We start from the raw sequence: 16,652 nt of genomic DNA, 5'->3' as shown, positions 1-16,652 counted from the left end.
CTTTATTTTCTTCAAAATACTTTAAACCAGGACATAAACATGTTCAACTCCCCTTCCCATTTCAGGTATGGAAAATGATGTCGGGCATATGACCCCCTCTACTGCGCTGGCATACAAGAACTCTGTCTGTGAAATTCGCTATGACTGCCTGACAAATTTCCACTTGAATTTCCCCGACAACTCGTCCAATTTCCTCTTTTAACTCGCGGATGTTTCGGGGTTTATTGACATACAACAATGATTTAAAATTACCCCATAGAAAAAATCGCATGGCATTAAATCACATGACCTTGGTGGCAACTGGTGGTCACCATTATGCGAGATGAGACGAACCGGGAACGGCTCATGGAGCAACTCAATTGTTTCGCAGGCAGAGTGACTGGTGGCACCATGGTGGTAATGGAGATCATATCGGAGAATTCGCCGTACTGAAGAACATCCTATGCCTAATATTTGGGAACAGCGAAGAACCGATTTCAATGGACCAATAGTCACACTTTCATGAACCACATGTCATGCAATAGTAAACTGCTCCATGGCTAGACACACAATGACGAAAGGATATCGAAATTAAATAAAACAATGTCGACAACCGACAAACAAAAAAATACCAAGTGATTCAAAACTGGTGCACTTTTTGAACAACCCTTTATGAATTCCACTGTACACCGACAGTGATGCAGATTGATATTTATAATAAAATAGCAGTTGATATTTGCAATTGTGTTTTTTTGGTCACTAAATTTTAAATAAGGGACAAAAACAAGTCCCTAAAACCTCTTTCGGAATAATGGGACACATCAGCGAAAAAGGGATGTCCCTATTTTTATGGCAGATATGGAAACCCTCTGCAAGATAATAAGATGACTTCATTTCCCAATAACTGAACACTAGATTAACCTACTTTCAAGACATATATAGTCTGGTGAAACTAACACAGTCAGTACGAACTGGTTCAGAAAGTGCACTCGTAATGGAACTTATTCAGGGAAATAGAATGTTTTACTCACCTGTCGGTCTCCACCTGCCTTCACCATGGCCATGATCACATTTTCAGCAGACATGAATGGGAGTTCCTGTCTGATGTGACGTTCGATAACTTTAGGATACACAACAATGCCCTCGCAGATGTTCTGCAGTGTCACAAGTATACTATCAGCTGACAGAAATGCCTCAGCTAACGTGATTCTCCTGTAAATTGAATATTTCACTGTAGAGCTATAAACATACAGTAATTAATATACAGAATGCAATATATATATATATATATATATATATATATATTGCATTCTGTATATTAATTATATATATACACACACACACACACAGGTTGTTTCCGAGGTGGTGTTACAAACTTTCAGGGATGATGGCAAAGGACACATGTATCAATTTGAGATAAGAACCCTGGTCTGGAAATGACTGAGTCGAAAGTTACAAGCAAAAATAGTTCTGTGGAATTGAAATAATTTTATTCCTCTGTACACCTTATTTATGTGTATTTATCTGTACATCTTACACATACTGTATTCATCTGATGTTGTCTACTTACAGTATTCCATTCAGTGCGCTGTCTGAGGGATGGGGACAGGAAACTACACTACAGCAATGCAGATAGAGTAATGTGTAACGGATATGGTCAGTCCTGATATGCACGTCTGTGGACAGCAGAGTATGTGTACAAGTTGCAGTGTCCAGTCGATCAGTCCTAGTGAAATGGAGGAGTACACGAGAGTGGAATAAGCAGACCTGATTTTCGAATACGGATGAGTCAATGGGAACAGTAGACAAGCTCACAGATCGTATCAGGACAAGTACCCACGTAGGAGACATCCGGCCCATACCATCTTTCCACGACTGTTCCAAAAGTTAAGGGAAGGAGGGCACGTGGTGCCAAATTACAATTCCATTTCCACACAACTATTTTTGCTTATAACTTTCGACTCAGTCATTTCCGGACCATGGTTTCTTATCTCAAATTGATATATGTGCCCTTCGCCATCATCCTTGAAAGTTTGTAACACCACCTCTGAAACACCCTGTAAATAAACTCTTCCAAATAGGTGAGTATGTAATATGTGGACTCTCATTGTGGACTCATAGAGCTTATTGGATATGGTGTAAGCATTTCCATGATAACTGAAGTCGAATTTCCATTTCACAAACTCTCTCATTTTTCTTTTATTAGTGTAGGTTCAATATAGACGTTACATGTCAAAAGGAAAAGGAGAGTCAGGAATGGAAGAAGAAATACGAGAGTGAAAAGAAAAAGGAACAGAAGACGAAGAATAATAAGAAGAGAAGGCAGGGGAAAAGTGAAAGGCAGAATAGTCAGAAGAAGGAAGCAACAGAGACAAACATATTATTGAAAGAAATTAGTTTACAAATTCCTTCTGTAAAATATCAAAATTCGACAAAACAATTCTTCCAATGAAGACTGTTATCTGTTTAACACACTAGTCTTATAGCAGCGGTTGTTAATGTAAATGCCAAACTACTAAGATACATGAACTAAAAACAGGAATTCTCATTAATGAGGCTTTTTAAAGTCAGTAAAGTAACCAGCTGTAAACATTACGGCTGAAGATTTGATTCCTTGCAGGTGTAAACTCACCTATTGGCGGAGTCATCTAAAGTACGTTCCATCCACTGGGTGGCAGCAGTGTTCAGAGTGTTGTTGTGCAGACTCATCAGATGACGTGCAATGGAACACGCCCTTTCACTGCGCATGGGGTTGCGTTTGTAGGGCATGGCACTGGACCCGATCTGTGTTGATTCAAAGGGCTCCTCCAACTCCTTCATATTAGCCAGCAGTCTGATGTCGGAACAGATCTGCACAAAACAAGTAAAATATTGTTGGATTTTCACAAGTTTTAAGCCAAGCAAGGAAAGCTGTATTCCACTCGCACTTCATGTGCATCAAATGAATATTTCAAAACTACCTCAGCAATCTTAAAAATTAGAAACTATTTTGTAAAAGATATGTAGGAAGTAGGACATCAAAAGAAATGCTGGACCAAACAAATATAGACTTTTATAGACAATCTGTGAATGTGATTTTTTTTTTATCTTTCTTCATTGTTCTATACAATGTGTTAATTAAGTATGGAATATTGCTAATAACTCTTTATATACAATCAACTCTGGATATAGTGAACTCGGTTATAGTGAACATTCGTTGATCCTGACCCGTATACATTATTATTATTAAATATCCGCGGAAAAGGACCCTAATTCACCAAGCGGTATGCTAGGGTTTTAGTTTTTTTGTTATGGGTAAACTACTTATCTATACTATTTATTTTGACACAGATAATGGTGAAATATGTATCTAAAGTCTTTTAAAGATGAAGTTTAGCAAGTCTATAAATTGTCTGTAGCAACAAGGTTTTTTGATTACTTCACATAGTGGAGTCCTGTATTCGGTATTGCAGTCCAGAAGATGTGCCTTTATGTGAAATCTCTTTGCTTCAATAATAGGACAGTCAAATAGAAGGTGTTTCACACTGTGAAGGTCTTCACGGCAGGAGCATGTAGAGTCGATGTCTGCTGGGATGTTGAATCTGTCGAATTAAGTGCCAAATTTCCCATGTCCAGAAAGAAACTGCGTTGTCACGAAAGTAGGTTTGAAGTGATGGCTTTTGAGTCGGTCGTGGATTGTTGGGAAGTAGGTGTCTCTTGTTAGTAATCCGGTTGTGCTTGTCGTCCATCTAATATTCCAGTTTTGATGAGTCTGTTGTCGTATTTGTCTCTTTATGTATGATATAGGTTGTAGACTGTAGGTCGGAGTTTCGCTGCTGGAGGCTGCTGCTTTCACTAGCTCATCAGCTCTTTCATTTCCTCTTACACCATTGTGTCCACGGACCCAAGTGAGGCATATGTGCTGCGCATACTTTTCAAGTAATTCCTTTGCCTCTATCGCTAATGGGTGACGGTTGTACTTGTCAGCGATGCAGTGAAGGGCAGCTTGGGAGTCACTAAATATGCGCGCATATACATTAAAAAGTACATTAATATTTCCGTTTATAGTGAACCCTCACTTCGGTTACAGTGAACCTTGTATCCTGACAAATTCTTATTTGAAGTCAGACCTTCGTGTATAAAATTGAAAGAATGTGTTGAGAACAACATTCTAAGTTCCTTACTCCTTTAGTCAAAGGACAAAGGTAGGATTAGTGGTTCCTAGACAATGACCTGTACAATCCAGGCAAATCGTGACGACCTTACCTCACCCCACCCACAAAGAGTGACATTATGTTCTCAGGAACATTTCCATTAGACGGTAATTATACACAGTATTTAAAGGGTGTAAATGATATTTTGTTATTGAAGTGTTGTATCAGTGAAGAATTATGTTGTGTCAGTGAAGTGTGTTTTGTAAGTGAAACGTGTTCCTGTCAGTGAATTTTATAGTTTATAGTGGCAGTGCAAAATATTTGAACAGTGAAATGTTTTTGAAGTGTTAGTGAAATCAGGATAGAATCAGTGAAATGTGTCGTAGTTCCAGTGCAGTGAGTGAGTTGACAGCGAAATGAGTGTAGTGTTGAAAGGTACTTGTGCAGATATAAACATATCATACTCGTGGGTTTTAGTTCGAACTTAGATTTAAGATATAAATTAGATTTACTTTAAATGTTATTTTAAGTGATCATGCTTCATTTAATTTAGGATGTTCCCTGTTATCATTATTATTATTATTATAAATTATTGTTAGTATGAATTATTAGTATTATTATTATTAATTGTATTTTTAATTAATAAGTTTATTATTGTCATTATTGAGTGTAATTAGTTACCACTGCCACCAGGTATATACCCATTGCAATGTGAATAAATACATACATACATTATGATGGATAGCATCCAAACAACGGAAAATGAAATTGGCTTCTTTTATTAAAAGGGGACGGACATTATGTCCAGAGCATAAAAAGGAAGGTAAGATTTCGATGGCTTTCAAACTCCGTCAACCCTCTCCCAGTTTCCATTAAATGACCCGGGAAATTCCAAGGCTGAGTACGCAGTCACACCATAACAGCATTTGTCATTTCTACCTGATCAGTCTGTTTGTAGTGTTCCAACAGTGAATGTATTGTATAAAAATGTCGAAGCGTGAAGTTTTCCTTTGGAAGATAAGGTGAATATTATAAGTGACATTGAACATTGAATGAGGTCTTTCGTAAGCAGATGTGGGTCGACAGCATAGTTTAAGCAAATCAACTGTGTGTAACAGTATACAGTGTAATCCATTCCACAAAAATGGAATATTTTATTTTCTTGTTCACAATTTCATTCATTTCTGTCATTTAAGGTTAGGGGAGAGAGTTCGGATTTAGTGAATCTCGGATATAGTGAACGAAACATGCAAGTCCGCAGAGGTTCACTATATCCGGAGTTGACTGTATTCACTTTATGAAAAAATATCACAAACAAAAGTTGTTGAAGATATCTAACTAAAACTTATGGCTGTGGTCTCACAAAAGTATTGATTCATGTACAGGCTGTGGCAAAAAAAAAAAAAAAAAACTTTTTTTAAAAGGCACTCTATATTAAATTTTACATATTTTAAATCTCCATTCAATTGTACATACAAATAGAAGTTTCACTCAGAATAAATTATGAATGCTCTCTTGTAAATGTTATGGTTCTTTCAAATGCTTTGATAATGTAACACAAAATAAATATGTGTATTCATATGGAGTAGGCCATGGAACAAACAAGTCTTGATGAATCACATATACAGGGTGTCCCATTTATCTTGTGCACCTATTATAACTTTTTTGTTTGGATAGGTGTTAGAATTTTTGTTTTTGAGCGTTATGTTAGAACGAGGGACTAAAATGAGTGTGGATATTTGGTGCATGTAACTACATTATGGTACAAGATACAAGTGACGTCATCAATTTTTCAAATAGCACTACATTCTTTAATCATGTTACATTGATTACACACATTAAGACGAGTTAAAAATGTATCACAATGTCACCTTCCTAATCAATAACAACAAAACGAAAGTCACAGAAGATGTTCCAAATGGTGACCATTCACATTAATGCACATTCGAAGACGTTCTCTGAAAGACCGTATGACTGCCCGGCATGTTGCTGGCTGATTGGACACACAAGCCTGTCGAATGCGTTGCTGTATGTCGTCTGGTGTTGTCAGAATGTTCTGATACACACTGTCCTTTACAGTTTCCCACAGGAAGAAGTCAAGTGGCGACAGGTCTGGAGAACGTGCAGGCCACTGTAAGTGGATTGTGGCAAGGACAGTTGTTGTAGTTTGTTTACATGTTAAGACAGCAAACACACAACACACAATGTGTATACGGACGTCAGTCGTCTTTCGTTTTGTGTAAGTTAATGCACAAGATGAATGGGGCACCACAACAAACGGCACATTCTGATGGCATTCATTTTGCATTTTGTTGTTATTGATTGGGAAGGTGACATTGTGATACATTTTGAACTCGTCTTCATGTGTTTAATCAATGCAACATGATTAAAGTATGTAGTATTATTTGAAAAATTAAAGACGTCACGTGTATCTTGTACCATAATGTAGTTACATGCACCAAATCTCTACGCTCATGTTAACTTCTCGTTCTAACATAACTCTCAAAAACAAAAATTCCAATATCTATCCAAACAAAAAAGTTATAATAGGTGCACAAGATAAATGGGACACCCTGTATAAGTTACATATCAGTCATTCTCTTCTAGCCCACATAAGTAGAATTTTTATCACAGAGTCCCATCATGTGTTCGTGTTTCCTAAGGCTATACTACCCAACCAGTACACCCATTGTAATTCTTGAATTTTTTTTACGTTAGGTCATGAAGCCTAAACTTGCAGCCTCCATTATGGAGTTCCACTTAGATGTGTTTTCTAAGGACAAGTGAGTCGTTGGTAAGCCCAGAGCTCAGAAATGAGAAGCAAACACCAGCTTACCTTATGAACTGTGGCACCAAGACTGCTGAGGACAGCAACACTTTCCACATCAGTTTTGCGGGTATAGGTCTGGCCACAGATGATGAAGGCGTTCTCAAAGCCGGCCATCTTAGTCACAAGCTTGTCCAGAGTCTTCACCTTGGAGCTGTCGCCATTGAACAACTGAAGGAACGAAGCCTGCGTACCAGTCGTTCCCTTCACTCCTCGGAACCGCAGGTCATCTCTTGCTCGACGGATAGCTCTCTCGTCCATCAACAGTTCCTGCAGCCACAGGCAGGCTCTCTTGCCAACTGTCGTCAGTTGCGCAGGTCTAAAACAAACATCACATGTATCTGAGGGTCATGATTCCTAAATACTAGGATATTAGAAAATTATTGGTAACAATACCAAAAATTTGCGATTCTAGGGGTGATCATCAATAGCTTGTTAGTAGTGAATCATTAATCACTGATATTGTTAGTGTTTCCATCGATTTTTTCTCCAACATCGTAAGCAACACTGCTCTAAAAGGATGGTTTCATAAGTGTCATAGGCGGAGTTATGGGGGACGTGGGGGGAGGACTCCCCCCCCCCCAAACATGACTGAACTCTTTCTTTTCTATTGACGTTAGAAAATATTGAATTCAAAAGATCTATTTTGCTTTTGTTTAGGATTAAGTTTCTGTGCTTAAAATGATGAATTAATGTCATTAGATCATGGTTAGAATTAGATGATCAACCAGCAATAATGACAGTATATACACCCAAGCTAATACAACAAAGATAAAATAACAAACCGAGTTCAAAAGAAATAAAACCAGTAAAATAAGGAATTACAAACCAAACCAACAAAGACAAAAATAATCTAAAAACAGGAGCAAAATAATAACACAAATAATTAGACAAAAAAGGAAATGTCTGCTCTTCTGGACTATAATAAGCCTATTTATTTTTAATTTCTGAATCTATAAGAATTTCTGTACCTCAGTTGAGGAATGGAAGCACTGTAATGTTTCTTTTGTAACAGTCTGTACTCATGTGTTAGAAGTCTGCAGGTGTTCAGACCGCTACCTGGAGAAATATGAATAACATACTGTACAACAATGCAGAAAAAAGAAAAGCGATCCCGGTATAATGTGTAAACTTAAAGACGAGATTAAATAAAATAATTGGAGCTTATATTTCATATGATATCTTCAGGAAGGTAAACTTCATATAAAAAAGTTTCTGTTAGCACTGTTACGTAGTTTTATTGATGTATGCATGTGTTTCTGTACGAGAGAAAAAGCGGGAGACTGTTTTAAGTTATGCCTTTTATAATTTGCAGCAGACCTACAGTTCAAGCCCTATACAACTCGGTCCGAAACATCGCGGATGTGGATGTAACACTGTAAGAAACATGCTCTCGAAAATATAGTAATCATATTCCGATATACTGTACTACGGTCAAACTATGAGATAAATGTCGTCCCCTGTAACCCCGTTATATGGGGATTCTACGGTTTTGCTTTGTTCCCCTCCCCCTAGGAAATGGTTCTCTCTCCGCCTATGATAAGTGTGAGTAACAAAGTTTCATAAAAATTCAACCTGTCCATGAAAAGAAAAAAGCAACTCAATGCTATAGAACACTGCTGAAAGCTTGTAGGAGGGAGATCCTGCTATATCATAATGTCTCGCAATATGTCTTTGACAAGAGAGGGAACTAGGCATAAATTTCAAATCTGTAATGTTAAAATCTTCCTAAATAAGTTTATTAGCCTATATGAAAAGAATGGTATAAGCAGAATTCTGACAAGGAGGAAAGGGGGGAGGAGGCATTATTAAAACTGTTTACAATTTACATTATCGGTATTTTTTTTAAATTTTGTAATGTATATTATTATTATTATTATTATTATTATTATTATTACTATCAGCTGAGTTTTCACAAGGGAATGTGAAACTAGTTTCGGAAGGAACATTCGCGACGTCATGCTGCGACTGCAAAGAAACATTTGCCAATGTGAAATTTTTACTACCCTCGCGAGGATCACTATGCGACTTTTTGCTAAAAAAAAACCATCAAGAGACTTCACGCCAACTTGATTCGCACTGGCTCAGTTACGCAACAGAAGGGTGTTGGCTGATCAAAAACAGTGATCACAGAAGAGGCCAAAGCAGCCGCTACTGAGGTCTTCCAGAGAAGTCCTAAGAAATCCATTCGACAATACCAGCGGAAATCTGGAGTATCCTATGGGTCCGTGCAGCGGTTGCTGAAGGAAATGAACTAGCGGCCATGGAAGCCACACTTTGTGCAAGCTGTCATGTGAGGACTGTGATATCAGAATGGAGTTTGCGGAGTCTCTACTAGCATGGATTCAAGAGGAACCTAACCTTTTGCGACACATTCTATGGTCAGACGAGAGGAGTGTGGCCGGGTGCCAAATGAAATGCTTATGAGAGCAGTACAGAACGTTCAGCCACATCTGGAAAAATGTGCAGCAAATGCTGGTGCTTACATCAAATTTTAATATTGGTGGATTTTAAGCAATCCTAATGACTGGACTATTACTTCATGCTACTTTGATCCTGCCATGTTAATTAATTTACTTGTGCTAAACGAATAAAAAGTTGGACATAAAAATATGGGTCGCCCTGTATATTGCTTCCCGGTAGCACGCGAAAGAATCGAAGGTCATTCGCATTTCTTATACGTCCCTGTATTAAACTATTGTTTTCATTACTCTTTTACGAAAAATACAGAAGAATTATATGATTTACCTGAATTTTCCATTCAATTGCATATTCAGTTACGTCCTTGCCACACAGGTTGAAGAATGGTGCCCTAGTGCTTCCAAAAAGTACTGTACCGGTATATAAGAACAGTGCATTTCCAAAACGTTTTAAGTGTCATTAGGGCCTATTATTGTACTTCTGCACCTAATGTTTTGAGTGCCATGCTTTATCTTATAATAGAAATAGGTTTCGACATTGCCAATCCAAAAGGTAGAAATGTGGTATTGAGCATGAGTGCAAGTCATTACGTTGTAATATTCGGCACCACTTTTTTCTTTCTCCTCAACATTTATAATAATGACACAACGTTCTGGAAATGCACTCTACAATAAGGTGCAATATTAGGACTGGAAATACTTACTGAAGATGGGTGAAACCGAGTGTTGGCAAGCTCCTGTACTGGTCTGCAAATCCTGCCAATCTGTGGATACAACCAGCCAACTTTGGAAGAAGAATTTCAAAGCCATCCCGCAGGATTATGAGATCCTGGAACAACATTAAAGAGCTGTTAAAAAACATATCAAAACATTAGAGTTTACGTCACTTGCTTTATCAAAATAAATTAAAAATTAATCATTCCATCACAATATACGTAGAACCTCCGACATCTTGTTTTATTTTTCGTTTGTAGGTTTATGGAATCTCAGGGGCCGGCAATCCTAACTGAGGTTTTTCATGGTTTCCTCAGTAATTCCAGGCAAATGCCGGGATTGTACCTCTTGAAAGTCCGGCCATGGACGGCGATCCTTCCCTTAATCCTTTCATATGTGTGAGTGAATGCTGTGTAATGTCTTAAATGTTTGTGTTGTATCGGAGGTGGCCCTGGCATTGAGCTGATCCCTCATCTGGGGAGGCCCTCCATGTCCTTGTGTGGTCAAAAAAGTATGTATGTGATCCAATACATTAATTCCTCTCCCGACAGGTCGCGGCCCTGTAAGGCTCGTGTGGCGTGGGTCGTATAAATGAACCTAAAAGGGAGAGGTTAAACAAAGGTAAAGAAAGAAAGAAAGAAAATTTTATGGAGTGTTCGAAAAATGCCATGCAAGAACAGTGTCGCAGGACAGTGGTCATAATATACCAATTAATTTAAATGTATAAATCGACACTTCACAATTACTTATTACAGAGCAACCATATTAACATCTGCCTGTCAAACTGTATATATTATCAAAACACTGTCGGAAGTGTTAATAACAGCTGCCTTTGCTTTACTGTTTTGACATACATACTCGTAATATAATCTTGCAGTGATGCTTGACAACTATGACTTTCACCCAGGCTGGGATGCATCCTACAGTGTGTTACACTGCACTCCATCACGATGCTGAAGTTTGAATAAACTTGCATTCACAATTTCAAATTCTTTCATACTACCAGTAGATATATTTTACCGACTGATAGCTTTCGGGGCAAGTGTGTTCTTCATTTGTAGTTGTACCCTAATAAAAGACATACTGTTTCCTTCTGCTGTGCCAGAGAAAGGGACAAGCCCACGCCCACTACGCCACTGTCCTGACACCATCGTGCTATATCCAAACTTCGACATGGACAAGAAATGGCAGACAAATGTTGCCTGAAGCCCCCTACCAGGGACAGGATTCTCTTATGTGCCGTAATTGTATGACACAGGCTCCCCCACTGCTTTACTTCTTTCCGCAGAAAACATGCTAAGGAATTCATCGTATTCAAATGGGTATGAATCCGAGAATCTCGGATCCAACGACCACCACGGTAGCCAATAGACCGTCGAGTATGACTAAATACTAAGAATATCCACAATATTAGAAATGTATTGCCATAGACATGTGAACTGGTTGCCCACCAATCTTGATACCCAATTTCTACAAATGATTCTTAGACCAAAAAACTAGAAATCTATTATGAGTTTAGCCTTTCATAAAGAATTTTAGCTCATTATATTATTATTATTATTATTATTATTATTATTATTATTATTATTATTATAACCATTAGGTAACAATTATAACTCAAAATTGTCTGACAAAATCACTATAGACACCGGTAAAGGAGTAGGCTACACCAAAGATGTTCATTCTCACCAGCGTTATTCAATATATATTTAAATGATATTGCAAAATGGCGTAAGGAAAATAAAATTGGAATTCCAATTTCACACAATAAAGAATTCACAAATCTATTATTTGCAGATGACTAGGTTGTAATATCCAGTTTTAGAATATAACCTATAAAAAGCAACATAAACACAAAAATAATACAAGAATACAACTTAACAATCTATACAGAAAACAAAGTCAATGGCATTTAAAGAACATTCACTGATAAGAAGCAATATAGTCATAAATAACCAAAATATCGAACAGGTAAATCATTTTAAATATTTAGGTAATATTGTTACGTGTCGATAACCTCACATTTAGGTAGTGCTGGCTCATGGGCCCGAAAAATGTTGTACCTCGTCCCACAACTAATTTACGCAAACTAAGACATTTAGAAGTCAAACTGTATAAAAAAGTGGCATGTTACACAACTTAACATATGCTATCTAAAGCAGGTATGAGGAGATAAAAGGAATCTGCGAAGTAGGAGAATATCAAAAATTTATTTTCATGTCGATTTTTTTTCTTTTCCAACATTTTGCCGCTCCTACGAATTTTCCGCCCTGGACCCGGGCCCATGTGTAAATACAGACCTGTGTCTAGGATTCAAAAACACGAATCATAATGAAAGACAATGCTTACAGTGTTATCTCCCACATAGCAGGACGTAGCACCGAGGTGAATGATAGGTGCGGCTTTAGGACACAGCTCTGCGAACACGTGGACATGGGCCATCACGTCGTGACGGGTCAGCTTCTCTTCAGCCGCTGCCTTCGCAAAATCAACATCGTAGATGTGGGCCTCCAGCTCTGAGATCTGCTCATCGGTAATAGCCAAACCCAGCTCCTGAAACCAAATTAAAAATGTGCTATCACTATTAAGATTAAAAAAAAAAAAATCCACAGCCCATTACCAAGAAACCAGTTATGACAGACAGGGATGGGGAAATCTCGCCGGACGACATATTTTATGTAAAAAGTATTGCTTTTGATAACTGATCACAATTATTCAATACGCAGGAAGATTATTGTACTCCGGCTCGCGCGGTATTCGCCGTAGCTCATCAGCGTCTAGCTTGCATTTCCTACGCACTCCGTTCCACCAGCGAACAGGGATTATAAAGAATGGACACTAACCGAATTTGCCTGTGTTTTGTTTCTCTGTGCGCCAGCGTTTAGTTCTACTTTCAAGCGCTAGAGGTTAGTGTAATCGAGCATAGGCTAAGATAATAATTGAGAATAGAGTTGAGACACAGGATTCAAACATCGCCTACCTTATTGCATAATCCAGTAACGCTTTGCTTCAAATAAATTCAAGTTAACAGCTTTTCCTTATTTCTCAGTGACAAACTAGTTGTAATAATAATTGTTTATATTTCAGATAATATAGGCTATAATAAATTATATTATAAAATAATATAATACATTATCAAATTAAGTATCAAATTCGTTTAATATTTATAGCCTATATAATATAATATAGGTATATGGTTTTACTTCTCGTTAGAGTTTTGTTTTTCCGTTTTCAGTGCTATCAAATCATTACATATTTTAATTGTTGTTGGGGTCAACGACTCAACTCTCATTATAAAGGAACTCTATAGAGTCTAGACATTACAGTTAATGACGGATTTATTATTTTATGGATCCAATTTATTTTATTTGAGTATATAATGTACCTAGATGTATTAATTATATGTGTTATATTTCCGCTGTGTCGACTGCTAGCTGGTGTGATGTCAGCGCCAACTCTAGGGAGAAAGCCGAATCTCATGCTTTAGCTGGTTTGAAGGTCATTGAAATCAGTCCGGCTACATCAAAGGTACCGACGCGAAGTGTCCATTCTTTATAATCCCTATTCGCTGATTCCACAGCGTAATAACACAGTCTACTATATACAGTCACGAAGCTTGAGTTTTGAGGGTGTTAGAAACAACAGACTGTGACGGTACTATTTTGCATTGCCTGTAATGAGGCGATATTAGCGGTCCTAGTGGTGAGCAACTATATAAATGTTTGCATATTTACTACGTATTGAGCTTCGCGACTAGACTGTGGTAATAACCTCCCGTTAGTAGGCCCAGTGCATTTCTTCTAGAGAAAAAGATGATGGGACTCTAATATACTTTGTAATGAATTCGAGATTCAGACTTCGTGAACAGTATAGAGCAGAACAGGTTTCACGGCAGGACGGCCGGCTATGCGCGCGGAGGTGGGGGACTCAAGGCCGCGCGAAGCCGTGAAACCTGTTCTGCTGCATACTGTTCACCCAGTAGAATATTATCACAGTCTAGTATATACAGTCCCGAAGCTCAATACATAGTAAATATGCATCCACAGATAGTTGCTAACTACTAGGATCGCTACTATCGCCTCATTACAGACAATGCAAAATAGTACCTTCACAGTTTATTGTTCCTAATACCCTCATAAACTCAGGCTTCGTGACTGTATATACTAGACTGTGATATTATTATAGCGGACGGATAGATGATAACTGTCAAGTGCACGGGAATCTTGTCGTTTTTAACGTCCTTTTCGTCCAGCTTTAAGATTTTCAGGGCCTAAGCGGAGTTCAAAGAAAAATTATGTTAAAAAACGTAATTATTAACACATTTCTTGGTTCCATTATGCAAAATACGAATACAATAAAATGGTGTTCCAGAGCGTTTCAGAAAAAAAAAATGTTACTGAGTAGGCCTATATATTTGCAGAAATTATCTTAAACGTGGAAGAAAAAATCGGAGTGTGGGTTTTACGTAAATAGGCCTACGTCTGTCTTAAATCGACAGATCTAGACGTGACATACTTACAGCCCGCTTCCATGGAAAAATTGCAGTGTTCTTACAAAGGATAAATATTACAGTTTGGGAAGGTAAATTTTTCCGTTAGCAAGGCTGTCCCTAGCTAGTTCGGATATCTTAGCTGAAATGGTATCCACTTATTGGCGGCACCTCCTGCATTGAGGGTACTGTATTTTGCCTTATCACATGAGCTTATCGTCGCTTTGTACTCCAGAAGTCGGTTCGTGTGTTGTTGCTTTATTACTACAATTACTACAAAGTGTCCCAAAAGTCTCCATAAATAGGAACTGTCACAAAATGTCCTCAATGTGGCGGCCTACGACAGTCAGACACAGTTCACTGAATACGTTCCAACTAGTTCCGACGCATACACTGCAACATGTCCGGTGTCACATGAAGGCAAGCGTCGACAATGAGGTTTGTAGAGGTGCAAGTCCCGGATTTTCTCCTGGTAGATCTGCGGTAGGTAAAAATCAAGGGGTGTGAGATCTGGGGAGCGGGGTGGCCACTCGACGGGTCCTTGTCGGCCGATCCAATTATCAGCCTATGTATGGAGACTTTAGGAACCTCTGTATTAACTTACATTTATTACTTGTATTTTAAATATATTAGTGACAACATGAAGGCGCTGAACAAACTATGAATCTCGCGCTGTTAAAAGGAAACAGATGTTGGTTGACAAAGATTATGGCTTAATTCTCGCAGTCTTTACTAACAGAAGCTGTCCGTAAGCTCTCAATGAGCAATTAAGCTTGTTTTATAGCAGATGTTACACGCCCAAGCCCTTTCGAATTCCATAAGGTTTTCTTCCAGTGAATCGAGTAGAAGATGGATATTGGACTCTCGCCCAACAGGAAAGGATCAACCCTCCTATTAACCGATGTATTAGCTTCTTTGTTACCTACAATATCAGTAAAGAATTCGACATATTGTGTTCCTACATTCTTGAACCAGCATTGAAATAATCCATAATGAATTTAGAACACTAAAACAAACTATCAGAACAAAAATGTAGGTGTTCATAGTATACATACATAGATAATATCGCACACCCAGTGAAATACTGTCGTATGTCGAAAATCAGATACTACTTTCGTAAGTTATTTCCAACGCTGTTTCACTGGTTGGAGGTATGAAATTCTAATAATAAAATAGTAAATTATCAAAGGTTCTGGTACCTTACTTACATACATACATACAAATGGCTTTTAAGGTACCCGCAGGTTCATTGTTGTCCTTATATAACCCCGCCATCGGTCCCTATCCTGTGCAAGATTAATCCATTCTCTATCATCATATCCCACCTCCCTCAAATCCATTTCAATATTATCTTCCCATCTACGTTTCGGCCTCCCCAAAGATTTCTTTTCCCTCCGGTCTCTCAACTAACACTCTATATGCATTTCTGGATTCACCCATACGTGCTACATGCCCTGCCCATCTCAAACGTTTGGATTTAATGCTCTTAATTATGTCAGGTGAAGAATACAATGCATGCAGTTCTGCGTTGTGTAACTTTCTCCATTCACCTGTAACTTCATCTCTTTTAGCCCCAAATATTTTCCTAAGAACTTATTCTCAAACACCCTTAATCTCTGTTCCTCTCTCAAAGTGAGAGTCCAAGTTTCACAACCATACAGAACAATCGCTAATATAACTTTTTATAAATTCTAACTTTCAGATTTTTTGACAGCAGATTAGATGACAAGCTTCTTAATCGAATAATAACAGGCATTTCCCATATTAATTCTGCGTTTAATTTCCTCCCGAGTGTCATTTATGTTTGTTACTGTTGCTCCAAGATGTTTGAATGGTTTTGGTACCTATTTATTAAAATATTTTACAGCAGTATTTTGCTAGGAAATAGCATATCTTTACAAATCATAATTTTCGAATTACGACGCTATTTTACTGGAAGTGCAATATACAGATTTTCCACGGCACATGCTAAGCTGCATACATCTCAGTTTCGAAAATTGTTGTGTATTACAGATTGGAAGCAAGAGATTTAAGTCTTTCAAAGCTAATGACAAAACGTAAGAAAATGTGGACACATAGTTCACTGCCTC

The 16,652-nt window shown here is 38.0% G+C and overlaps 2 protein-coding genes across 2 annotated transcripts in view; one reads left to right on the top strand and one right to left on the bottom strand.

Annotated features, from left to right (window-relative positions):
* LOC138701714 (adenylosuccinate lyase-like) overlaps positions 1 to 16,652 on the bottom strand; it is a 273,595-nt gene that overhangs the window by 9,938 nt on the left and 247,005 nt on the right. Inside the window, exons 3-7 of the mRNA XM_069828914.1 lie at positions 12,423 to 12,626; positions 10,064 to 10,188; positions 6,949 to 7,258; positions 2,612 to 2,829; positions 1,011 to 1,191 (exon numbers count right to left, since the gene is read on the bottom strand). Coding sequence (XP_069685015.1) covers positions 1,011 to 1,191; positions 2,612 to 2,829; positions 6,949 to 7,258; positions 10,064 to 10,188; positions 12,423 to 12,626 — 1,038 coding nt within the window. The remainder of the gene's footprint in view (positions 1 to 1,010; positions 1,192 to 2,611; positions 2,830 to 6,948; positions 7,259 to 10,063; positions 10,189 to 12,422; positions 12,627 to 16,652) is intronic.
* LOC138701713 (uncharacterized) overlaps positions 12,910 to 16,652 on the top strand; it is a 114,873-nt gene continuing 111,130 nt past the window's right edge. The window contains exon 1 of the mRNA XM_069828909.1: positions 12,910 to 13,135. The gene's annotated coding sequence lies outside the window, so the exon portion shown is untranslated. The remainder of the gene's footprint in view (positions 13,136 to 16,652) is intronic.

The sequence above is a fragment of the Periplaneta americana genome, chromosome 6, assembly GCF_040183065.1.
Source record: "Periplaneta americana isolate PAMFEO1 chromosome 6, P.americana_PAMFEO1_priV1, whole genome shotgun sequence".
NCBI classification, from domain to species: Eukaryota; Metazoa; Arthropoda; class Insecta; order Blattodea; family Blattidae; genus Periplaneta; species Periplaneta americana.
This window is presented reverse-complemented; position numbering and strand designations above follow the sequence as displayed.